Here is a 13,234-nt window from a genome sequence, read left to right on the forward strand (position 1 = left end):
TCAAAAGGTACCAGCTGAGATCATCAAAAAGACCCAAAATAGTATGAAAGATAGAGGAGAGGGTGTTAAAGTAGACAAAGGTGCTCACCAGGAGAAGGATGGTTTTGGTGGCTGTAGACTCAGGGGTCAATGTGGAGATGTTGGTTCTACGAACATGTTGGACCCGCTGCTTGTGCCTGTACAGGTAGAAGACCATGGAGCTGCTGGCCCAGAGCATGAGCCCCAAAAATAGCACATCAGGGAATGACAACAATGCTGTATACAGCAAGTCTTTGCTTTTCTCATGACGAATAATTGAACAGTATCCAAAACTTTTCCTATTTGTGATGTTTTCATTGTTCAAAGTGATAGTCATAAACAAAGGAGACAGGACATTTACCAATATCTGCAAGACCCAGCACAAGACAATTGAAGCGACAATGCACTTGGGATGAGATTTTCCTTTAAGTGCTGCCCATCTGGAGTTCCTGGGCCTGACAGTGATGGCCTGGAAGACACTCAGGAGGCAGGTGGTGCCAATGGACACCCCCCTGCCCACCCTACAAACATAGGGGAAAATTTTGCATCCAAAATCACTGCGGATGTGATACCACCCAAAGGATAACATTGTATTGTGTATTCCAACAGAGAACAGGACCAAAATGTTGCCTACAATCAGGTTTTTGACAATCAAATCTGTGGGCCTTGGCTTATACCCGGTAAAATCAAGGAGGAGATAATGGTAAAGAAGAGAGAAGTTCCCCAGAATTCCAACCAGAGTCTTTATTAAGAAGATCACTCCTATTGTCAGATCCCTTGTGGCCATCCTGTCAGGTCTCAGTCAAATATCAGTGACTGATCTTTGTTTTCTAGGCCAGAGGATCCTGCATGGGAATATCACATGTGGACCACATGAATTGTGTCAATTGAAATCTGATATTCTTCACATTTCTACACTCCCTACTTTGAAATACTAAACTTCTTCTGTCATTTAGGGCCTTCCAAGAGTTACATACACAACCATTACCGAACACTTGCAAGTGTGAATTGCTGGTTTAATGGCCACCCATGGGGGTCACTTCTTATTTCTCACAGATTCAGGAGGCATTCCTCACTGCATTCCTCATAAAGATGAAGACAACAAAGTTACACAGAGGTGAACTGCTTTGTCTCAATTCACTTACCAATCCAGGGTGGGGACTGGAACTGGGCTGGGCTGGTCACAAGGCTAGTGCCTGAATCCATAATATACAAAAATAATAGTTAGTTGTGGTTCTTTAAATAAACCAGATCTCAATTTAGTCTTATGTTTGCACCTTGTCATCTGAATTGAGATTGCTACCATACTTAAACTGATCTTAATGATGAGTTTTCACTTATTTAGGAAGACTGTTCCATAACCTAATATAAACTTAAATAAAGCTTTTCAATTAGTAATAAACTATAGATGCACTGATTACAGTACTACAAAGATGCAGGACCCTGTCCCATGACAAGCAGGACTAAATGAATGTAAGAATGACTTAAAATTAGCACATCAACAGAAAGAATCATTTGCTTTCATTCCAGGAACAAACATAAAAGGCATAGATTCTGTACAAGAAGCACCATTGCCAGATTACATTGTGTAAAGTAGAAACAAAATAATGACTACATTCAGATCATATATGTATGTAATTATGAATACCTGATGAAATAAAATTAGTAGCTGTAAAGCAAGATCTGTGCAAGATACTGAAATACCAGAAATGCAAAATTTAATGTACAGCAAAAACCTTGTATCTTGTATATGTGACATAGTTTTTGGATTTGTATTCTAATATTTAATAGCAGCATATACAACACAAGATACATTAGAGTCTAAAAGTCATGTCTGAAATATATTAAGTTCTATTTTTCTTAAATGATGCTTCCCTACTTTAATGGGAAAAGTCTCTCCATAACCAATTGATACAAAAGTATTTAATCCATTAAGCACTTCATAGACCCAGAGTTATAGAAAACATGTCCACTCCAGCAACTGTGCTCTGACACACTGTGTCTGCTCATGATCACATGATTTCTATACATACATCCAACATTTATTACAAACATAGAGGTGCTATGCATGCACATGTTGAGATCTGCAAATTATGCTATGGCTTCAGTCACACAGACTTGACAGCAGACTCACTCCAGAACAACAGTCCTTAGGCATATTAAAATTAGAGATCTTTGGAGAAAGTGTTGAACTACTATATTGTACATGTAAAAAAAAAATGTGACTCTGATGGTTTAGGTAAGTGGAATTAAAATTAACCCTTCAAAAAGTCATTTTTGATGACCCCTCTGGTCATCAACACAACAGTCACTGTCAAAGAGGATTCTACTCTGTGGCCTCAGCAGCCATCAGGGGTGGGTGCTAATCTAGGTCCACATCTCTCTTTACTGACTCAGCTCCTGCCTCAGGATGGATTCCACCTCCATACCCAGCTTCGGCACTGGACCATATTCATACATAGAAATCCCCCTTTGTCCACTATGCTCCCTTACCTGGACTCCTGAGACAACTCCTTGCCTTCCAGATTGTACCTCTCAGGTAGAAAGATGCAGAGAACCCACCAAATTCTTCCTGCTGCCCAACTGGAGAGCTCAGGGTGATGGTCAGAGCAGGCAATACCGGTGCAAGAGGATTGCTGGGCAGTGAGATGTGTTTTTATGACTCTGGGAGCTCCCCTCCCTTCACAACTGCAATTATCATTTCACCTGAAGCAGCATTGGCACTGACAGGCTTGGGAGCTGAGAATATTTTTGAAAACCTTTCTCCCAGGTGCCAATTATGAAGAACAACTAAAAGTTTCTAGCTAGGAACTCTTTTTTTTTTTTTAAGATTTTATTTATTTATTTGCTAGACAGAGATCACAAGTAGGCAGAGAGGCAGGCAGACAGAGAGAGGAGGAAGCAGACTCCCTACGGAGCTGGGACCTCCATGTGGGGCTCAATCCCAGGACCCTGGGGCCATGACCTGAGCTGAAGGCAGAGGCTTTAACCCAGTGAGCCACCCAGATGCCCCTAGCTAGCAACTCTTATGAAAGTGCTGGCATGTGGGAAAAGGACACAGAGCCTGGGGGAAATAAGAAGCATGGGTAGAAAACACAGGCACAAAACAGAGAACGCTGGAGAGAAGAGTGGGTATGAGGGAGCCACAGACCCCGGGGGAAAGGGGAGGGTGACAAAATTCATAGACAGAAGTTAAAGTTTCCAAGTTATGAACACATGGCCTCTCAGGAGGAAGGAAAGACACAGTGTCTCACCTGGAACTGATTTCTGAGAAAGACCTTTTCCCTTTGCTCCCCAATCTTCCAGGCCTCTTTCTCATTATCTGGAAAAAAAACACACATTTTAAAGATGCCGTTTATATATATAATGAATCTTGGAATACTGCGGAAAAAAAACCTAATGGTGTATTTTTAAAAATCTTTTATTTATTTATTTATTTATTTATTTATTTAGACAGAGAGAGAGATCACAGGTAGTGAGAGAGGTGGGGGAGGGAGGGAACAGGCTTAGCAGAGACCCTGATGCGGGGCTCAGTACCAGGACCCTAAGATTATGACCTGAGCTGAAGGAAGAGGCTTAATACACTGAGCCACCCATGTGCCCCACTAATGTTGTATTCTATGGTGAGTAACACAACACAATAAAAAAATTCTTTTTAGAAAAGAAGTGGGGAAATGTTCCTTCAACTTTTGTTTTCTGGAAAAATAAATAAGTAAAAGTTTCCCTTTTCGAAAGCATCAACGTACCTCATGTATTATGGGTTGCACTGAGTCTCATCAAAGTTAATATGCTGAAGTTAATATGCTGAAGTCTTAACTCCCATATTCTGAGGTATATGCCCTTCATAGGAAATAAGGTCATTCAAGATAGAATCCAGTAAGATGAGGTCAGTTGGAGTTGGGTGGTGGCTAGTCCATCATGACTGGTATTCTTACAGAAAGAGGAAATCTGGGGGAACACAAATTTGTATGGCCACAAGCAACGAACAGAGTGCTGGGATAGAGCCTTTGAGAGATGCTCCATCATGACTTTCAGAGGGCCTATACCAAATCCTTCTAGAAAACCGATGCAGAGGGTGCCTGGGTGACTCAGTAGGTTATGATCTCAGGGTCCTGGGATTCAGTCCTGCATCAGGCTCTCTGCTCAGCAGGGAGCCTGCTTCCCGCTCTCTCTGCCTGCTTCTCTGTCTACATGGGATCTCTCTCTCTCACTCTGTCAAGTGAATAAATAAAATCTAAAAACAACAACAACAACAATAAACCACCCCATGCAGAGCAGACCCTGTTGGGTCCCTGTGGGCCAGAGCTTTGGGTCTGCTCTTACAAATGTGTCCAAGAGACTCAAAGACTGACAGAATGAAAATGGGGGGTGAGTAGAGCACAAGTGATGGTGTTTGTGAAACTCCCCAAGTGATCCTAACTGGGAACCCAGTACGGAGGTCCATTTAGCTCCACACTACTTCTCAAATTGAAATGAGCCTGGCAATCATCTGGGTATCTTCCTGAAAGAGCTTCTATGGGGTGTTCCACTCTAATAAAAGCTTCTGGTCATCCTGCATCTGAGAGCAGACTGCACTCCTCCAGGAGCCTGAACATCTGTGGATACACCCTCTCTCCCCAGCTCACCCTGACAATCAAACCACGTCTCCTGCTTCTCCCAGGAAGAAGCTCAACCACACATCTAGGACACCGACATTTCCTCATCACTTAGCCTCTGAGCTCAGGAACTCAGGAGGTCCCACCATCATCTGTGTCTAGAAGTTGTTCTCCAAGGAGGGGCCTGAACTCAGGATGACAGACACAATCTGAGACAATGGAAATGAGGGACATTCTGCAAAACAAAGACAGCATTTCTCAATACTGTCACTATCACTGAGGACAAAGAAAAAGGAAGAGTGGTAACTGATCTTCAATACAGACTAAAGAATGAATACAATATTGTGGAGCATACCAAATAGCATGGAGGACAACGGGAGATGGAAAGGAGAAGGGAGTTGAGGGAAATTGGAAGAGGAGGTGAACCATGAGAGACTATGGACTCTGAAAAACAATCTGAGGGTTTTGAAGGGGTGGGGGGGGTGGGAGGTTGGGGAACAAGGTGGTGGGTATTGGAGAGGGCACGGATTGCTTGGAGCACTGGGTATGTGCAAAAACAATGAATACTGTTACGCTGAAAAGAAATTATTAAAAAAATGACATCATTGTGTCACTGCACGAAATCTGAATATGATTCACAGGGAGTGAAATGAAGATATAACACAAGTGTTTCTTACATCTGTGGGATAGTTTTATTGTCCTAGGAATGACCATGAGGCACCTGCATGGCTTTGGTGGTGGAGAGTGTGATTCGATCTCAGGGTGCACATTTCACTTTTTTTCCTCATTTGTTTACTATTATTATTGAGTGATTGATCGGTTTTGTTATTCAGTTAGCAAACATATAGAACATCATTAATGTTTGTTGTAGTGTTCAACAATTCATCAGTTGTGTGTAACTCCCTGTGCTCATCACAACATGTGCCCTCCTTAATATCTGACACCTGGTTACCTCATTGTCCCACCTCCCTCCCTTCTGGAACTCTCAGTTTTTTCCTGGAGTCCAGAGTCTCTCAAGATTTGTCACCCTTTATGTGTTAACTTCCAGAAAAATTTTACAAAGCTGGAGGCATCACATTGCCTGACTTTATGCTATATTACAGAGCTTGGATCACCAAGACAGCATGGTTCTAGCACAAAAACAGATGCATAGGCCAATGGAACAGAACAGAGAGCCGAGATATGGACCCTCAACTCAATGGTCTAATAATGTTTGACCAAGCAGGAATAACATGTCCATTGGAAAAAAGACAGTCCCTTCCATAAATGGTGCTGGAAAATTGGATAGCTATATAGAGCATAATGAACCTGATCTATTCTCTTATGCCATATGGAAAGATCAACTCTAAATGGATGAAAGACCTCAATGTGAGACAGGAATCCATCATAATCCTAGAGAAGAACATAGACTGTAACCTCATTGACATTGGCCACAGCAACTTCTTTCAAGACATGTCTCTAAAGGCAAGGGAAAGAAAAGCACAAATGAACTACTGAAACTTCAGCAAGACAAAAATGTTTCTGTACAGCAAAGGAAACAGTCAACAAAACAAACAGGCAACCCACAGAATGGGAGAAGATATTTGCAAATGACAGTACAGATAAAGGACTGATATGCAAGATCTATAAAGAACTTCTCAAACTCAGGCACCTGGGTGCCTCAGGTGATTGAGCACCACCTTTGGCTCAGGACATGATCCTGGAGTCCTCGAATTAAGTCCCATTTTGAGCTTCTAGCTCCGCAGGGATTCTGCTTCTCCCTCTGATCCTCTATCCCTGTGCTTTCTCTCTCTCTCTCTCTCTCTCTCTCTCAAATAAATAAATAAATAAATCATTTTTTTAAAAAAAGATCTTCTCAAACTCAACACCCAAAAAACAGATAACCATGTCAAAACATGGGCAGAACTGTGCTGTCTTGGTGATCACAGATTTGTAGGAAAGCTTGAAATCAGGCAACATGATGCCCCCAGTTTTGTGGGGTTTTTTCAGCATTTCCTTAACACTTTGGTGTCTCTTCTGATTCCATACAAATTTTAGGATTGTTTGCTCCAGCTCATTGAAAAATGCTGGTGGTATAGAAGAATGAAACTCGACCATTCTCTTACACCACAAACAGAGATAAACTCAAAATGGATAAAAGACCTCAACGTGAGACAGGAATCCATCAGAATCCTAGAGGAGAACATAGGCAGTAACCTCTTCGACATCGGCCTCAACAACTTCTTTCAAGATATGTCTCCAAAGGCAAAGGAAACAAAAGCAAAAATAAACTTTAGGGACTTCATCAAAATCAAATGCTTCTGCACAGCTAAGGAAACAGTCAATAAAACCAAGAGGGAATGCACAGAATGGGAGAAGATAATCACAAATTATACTACAAAAGGCTGATATCCAGGATCTATGAAGAACTCCTCAAACTCAATACACACAAAACAGATAATCATGCCAAAAATATAGGCAGAAGACATGAACAGACACTTCTCCAATGAAGACATACAAATCAGACACATGAAAAAATGTTCATCATCACTAGTCATGAGGGAGATTCAAATCAAAACCACATTGAGATATTACCTTACACCAGTTAGAATGGCCAAAATTAACAAGACAGTGAACAACGTGTGCTGGAGAGGATGTGGAGAAAGGGGAACCCTCTTACACTGTTGGTGGGAATGCAAGTTGGTGCAGCCACATTGGAAAACAGTGTGGAGATTCCTTAAGAAATTAAAAGTAGAGCTTCTTATGACCCTACAATTGCACTATTGAGTATTTACCCCAAAGATACGGATGTAGTGAAAAGAAGGGCCATTTGTACCCCAATGTTAATAGCAACAATGGCCATGGTTGCCAAACTGTGGAAAGAACCAAGATGCCCTTCAACGGATGAATGGATAAGGAAGATGTGGCCCATATATACTATGCAATATTATGCCTCTATCAGAAAGGATGAATACCTAACTCTTGTATCAACATGGACGGGAGTGGAAGAGATTATGCTGAGTGAAATAAGTCAAGCAGAGAGCATCAATTTTCGTATCGTTTTGCTTATTTGTGGAGCATAAGAAATAACACGGAGGACATAGGGAGATGGCGAGAAGGGAGTTGGGGGCAATTGGAGGGAGAGATGAACCATGAGAGACTGTGGACTCTGAAAAGCAATCTGAGGGTTTGGAGGGGTGGGGAGTGGAGGTTGGGTGAGCCTGGTGGTGGCTATTATGGAGGGCACGTATTGCACGGAGCACTGGGTATGGTGTATAAACAATGAATTCTGGAACAATGAAACAAAATTTTAAAAATAAATAAAAATTTTTAAAAAGAAAGAAAAAAATGGGCAGAAGACCTGGGCAGACACTTCTCCAAAGAAGACATACAAATGGTTAACAGACACATGAAAAAGTGTTCATCATCATCATTAGTCATCAGGGAATTTATAACAATGAATCATGGAACATTACAGCAAAAACTAATGATGTACTGTATGGTGACTAACATAACACTATTTAAAAAATCACATTGAGGTATCACCTTACACCAGTTAGAGTGGCAAAAATTTACAAGGCAAGAAACAGAATTGTTGGAAAGGTTGTGACAAAAGCGGTACCCAGTTACACTGTTGGTGGGAATCCAAGTTGGTACAGCTACTTTGGAAAACAGTGTGCAGGTTCCTCAAAAACTTCAAAATACAGCTACTCAATGACCCAGGAATTGCACTACTGGGTGTTTACCCCAAAGATACAGATGTAGTGAAAAGAAGGGCCATCTGCACCCCAATTTTCATAGCAGCAATGTCCACTATAGCCAAACTGTGGAAAGAGCCAAGATGCTCTTCAACAGATGAATAGATAAAGAAGATATGGTCCATATACACAATGGAATATCACTCAGTCACCAAAAAGGATGAATACACAGCTTTTGCCTCAATGTGGATGCAACTAGAGGAAGTTATGCTAAGCGGATTAAGTCAAGTGGAGACAGTTAATTGTCAGATGGTTTCACTTACTTGTGGGACATAAGGAATATCATGGAGGACATTAGGAAAAGGAAGGGAAAATGAATGGGATGAAATCATGGTAAGACAAACCATGAGAGACCATGGACTCCAAGAAACAAACTGAGGCTTTTAAAGGAGAGGTGGGTGGGCGAATGGGATAGCCTAGTAATGGCTAAGAAGGAGGGCACATATTTTACGGAGTACTGGGTGTTATAGGTAAACACTGTAGCATGGAAAACTCCATCCGAAAGGAATGATGTACTGTATGGTGAGTAAATTAACATAGTAAAGAAATTTTTTTAATAAAAAAATAAAACTAAGTAATAAGGATACAACTCAAAAAAGGGGTCAATTGATAGTGGGGAGACAAGATGGCAGGGAAGTAGGAGGAGGTGCCCTTTCAACCTGTATCCTAAAATGAGCTGATTACCTACCAAAGAACTCCAATCACCCATGAAATCAGCCTGAGATCAGAATTATACATGTCTGGATCTCTACAGGGGCAGAAGTTGCCAGTGGGCAAGTAAAGCAGAGTGGGAATGTCAGACTGATACCAGAAGATAAACAAAAGGGGGAGGGAACCACCAGAGGTGACCCATTGGAAAGTAATACCCCAATACGAGAGTGCCCTGCATCTGGGGACCAGTATTAACTTGGAGTCTGGTTGAAAGCATTCAAAAAGAGCAAAGGATCACAGGAGGGGGGAATTGTGGGAATCGGGGTGGTTAGGGACAGGGGCTTAAGTCCCCGGACCCAGGACAGCCACCTCTGGCGCTGAGCCAGAGAGAGTTCGGCAGAGAAACCAGGTCTTGGTCCCAGAGCAGCCAGTGCACCTGAGAACGCCTGGGGTCCGGCTCCCCGGAGTGGCTGGGAGCCTCGCCAGCTGGTAGAAGCATAGCTTTTTGCACTCTCCACGTGAGCGCCACGCTGTGCTATCAGAGCCTGAGACGCGCACACCCCTTACCATCCCCTGAGATAGGTGCGCGAAGGTGCCAACCCAGCACTCTCGGACCCGGAAAGACCAGGCACTCCCAACCCGGGCCAGTGGGAAAATCTCAGTGTATGATCGCTGCTTGGAACCTCTCTGGTGGTCCAGAGCTGGCCAGAAGGCCGCCATTGTCCTGGTTTTGGGTACAAGCAGGAGTTCCTGTGTCCACAGGGACCGTGACTCGGAACGTGCTCTACCAGCAGCCTAAAGGGAACTTATGTGTTCTGCAGCACCCAGGGAGGAACAGACTGAGGCTTCTGTCTGAGAGGGAGGTCGGGGTGCAGTTCTTTCCTCTAAACCTCCAAAAGCCATCAAAAGCTGTCAAGGCAAGAGAAAACAAACGAACAAACATAAAAACCTCCAGACAACAAAAGCCTGAAAAAACGGTTTTCTCAGAGCCCACCCCCTTGAGGGGGGGTGGGAGGACTTAATTCAGGGAACACTACCTGAAAACCCATGTGGTAGGCCCCTCCCCCAGAAAACCACACAGGAAAAAAAAAGAAGAAAAAAAAGACCACAAGAGAACAACTACCACTACTTTATAGATACAACTTTTTTTTAAATGATTTCTTAAAAATTGTTATTTATTTTCAGCATAACAGTATTCATTATTTTTTCACCACACCCAGTGCTCCATGCAATCTGTGCCCTCTATAATATCCACCACCTGGTACCTCAACTTCCCACCCCCCGCCACTTCAAACCCCTCAGATTGTTTTTCAGAGTCCATAGTCTCTCATGGTTCACCTCCCCTTCCAATTTACCCCCACTCCCTTTTCCTCTCTAACTCCCCATGTCCTCCATGCTATTTGTTATGCTCCACAAATAAGGGAAACCATATGATAATTGACTCTGTCTGCTTGACTTATTTCACTCAGCATAATCTCTTCCAGTCCCATCCATGTTGCTACAAAAGTTGGGTATTCATCCTTTCTGATGGAGGCATAATACTCCATAGTGTATATGGACCACATCTTCCTTATCCATTCGTCTGTTGAAGGGCATCTTGGTTCTTTCCACAGTTTGGCGACCGTGGCCATTGCTGTATAAACATTGGGGTACAGATGGCCCTTCTTTTCACATCTGTATCTTTGGGGTAAATACCCAGGAGTGCAATTGCAGGGTCATAGGGAAGTTCTATTTTTAATTTCTTGAGGAATCTCCACACTGTTCTCCAAAGAGGCTGCACCAACTTGCATTCCCACCAACAGTGGAAGAGGGTTCCCCTTTCTCCACATCCTCTCCAACACATGTTGTTTCCTCTCTTGCTAATTTTGGCCATTCTCACTGGTGTAAGGTGATATCTCAATGTGGTTTTAAATTGAATCTCCCTGAGGGCTAGTGATGATGAACATTTTTTCATGTGTCTGATAGCCATTTGTATGTCTTTATTGGAGAAGTGTCTGTTCATATCTTCGGCCCATTTTTTGTTATGCTTGTCTGTTTGGTGTGTGTTGAGTTTGAGGAGTTCATTATAGATCCTGGATATCAACCTTTTGTCTGTACTGTCATTTGCAAATATCTTCTCCCATTCCGTGGATTGCCTCTTTGTTTTCTTGACTGTTTCCTTTGCTGTGCAGAAGCTTTTGATTTTGATGAAGTCCCAAAAGTTTATTTTCACTTTTGTTTCCTTTGCCTTTGGAGACATAAATATAAACTCAAAATGGATAAAAGACCTCAACGTGAGACAGGAATCCATCAGAATCCTAGAGAAGAACACAGGCAGTAATATCTTTGATATCAGGCACAGCAACACTCTCAAGATATGTCTCCATAGATACAACTTTTATTTTTAATTTGCTCCCACTATTCTGGTTCATTTTTAAAATTTTATACAGATAATTGTTAGCCTATTTATCATCACAGTGAGATGTCCATTACATCAAATTCCATAATAATCTTTTAACCTGAACTTTTTGATACATATACCCATGTTTTTCTTTTGCTTTTTTATTTCTTCATTTTTTAAAAATTTTAGTTTACTTTAATTTAGTTTATTCTTTTTTATTTTTATTTTTTAATATTCATATAGAGTTAAACTTCAAGGTAATCCCCTTTCCCCAAAAATGCTACACCTATAGGTAAAACCATTTTTTTAATCCCCTTTTATCTTAGGAAATTTTTTTTTTTATAAACATATATTTTTATCCCCAGGGGTACAGGTCTGTGAATCACCAGGTTTACACACTTCACAGCACTCACCAAAGCACATACCCTCCCCAATGTCCATAATCCCCCCCCCTTCTCCCAAACCCCCTCCCCCCGGCAACCCTCAGTTTGTTTTGTGAGATTAAGAGTCACTTATGGTTTGTCTCCCTCCCAATCCCATCTTGTTTCATTTATTCTTCTTCTACCCACTTAAGCCTCCATGTTGCATCACCACTTCCTCATATCAGGGAGATCATGTGATAGTTGTCTTTCTCTGCTTGACTTATTTCGCTAAGCATGATACGCTCTAGTTCCATCCATGTTGTTGCAAATGGCAAGATTTCATTTCTTTTGATGGCTGCATAGTATTCCATTGTGTATATATACCACATCTTCTTGATCCATTCATCTGTTGATGGACATCTAGGTTCTTTCCATAGTTTGGCTATTGTGGACATTGCTGCTATAAACATTCGGGTGCATGTGTCCCTTTGGATCACTACATTTGTATCTTTGGGGTAAATACCCAATAGTGCAATTGCTGGGTCATAGGGCAGTTCTATTTTCAACATTTTGAGGAACCTCCATGCTGTTTTCCAGAGTGGCTGCACCAGCTTGCATTCCCACCAACAGTGTAGGAGGGTTCCCCTTTCTCCACATCCTCGCCAGCATCTGTCATTTCCTGACTTGTTGATTTTAGCCATTCTGACTGGTGTGAGGTGATATCTCATTGTGGTTTTGATTTGTATTTCCCTGATGCCGAGTGATATGGAGCACTTTTTCATGTGTCTGTTCGCCATCTGGATGTCTTCTTTGCAGAAATGTCTGTTCATGTCTTCTGCCCATTTCTTGATTGGATTATTTGTTCTTTGGGTGTTGAGTTTGCTAAGTTCTTTATAGATTCTGGACACTAGTCCTTTATCTGATATGTCGTTTGCAAATATCTTCTCCCATTCTGTCAGTTGTCTTTTGATTTTGTTAACTGTTTCCTTTGCTGTGCAAAAGCTTTTGATCTTGATGAAATCCCAGTAGTTCATTTTTTCCCTTGCTTCCCTTGCCTTTTGCGTTGTTCCTAGGAAGATATTGCTGCGGCAGAGGTCGAAGAGGTTATTGCCCGTGTTCTCCTCAAGGATTTTGATGGATTCCTTTCGTACATTGAGGTCCTTCATCCATTTTGAGTCTATTTTTGTGTGTGGTGTAAGGAAATGGTCCAATTTCATTTTTCTGCATGTGGCTGTCCAATTTTCCCAGCACCATTTATTGAAAAGTCTGTCTTTTTTCCATTGGACATTCTTTCCTGCTTTGTCAAAGATTAGTTGACCATAGATTTGAGGGTCTATTTCTGGGCTCTCTATTCTGTTCCATTGATCTATGTGTCTGTTTTTGTGCCAGTACCATGTTGTCTTGATGATGACAGCTTTGTAATAGAGCTTGAAGTCCGGAATTGTGATGCCACCAACATTGGCCTTCTTTTTCAATATCCCTTTGGCTATT

At 41.9% G+C, this 13,234-nt stretch overlaps 1 protein-coding gene across 1 annotated transcript; it reads right to left on the bottom strand.

Annotated features, from left to right (window-relative positions):
- On the bottom strand, positions 1-805 carry LOC101691600 (vomeronasal type-1 receptor 4-like). Its single transcript, XM_004779906.2, is given in 2 exon segments — positions 1-36; positions 38-805. Coding segments are annotated over 2 exon segments (804 nt in total).
- Between the last annotated feature and the right edge of the window lie 12,429 nt (positions 806-13,234).

The sequence above is a fragment of the Mustela putorius genome, unplaced genomic scaffold, assembly GCF_011764305.1.
Source record: "Mustela putorius furo isolate JIRA1106 unplaced genomic scaffold, ASM1176430v1.1 tig00000196_pilon_pilon_pilon, whole genome shotgun sequence".
NCBI lineage: Eukaryota > Metazoa > Chordata > Mammalia > Carnivora > Mustelidae > Mustela > Mustela putorius.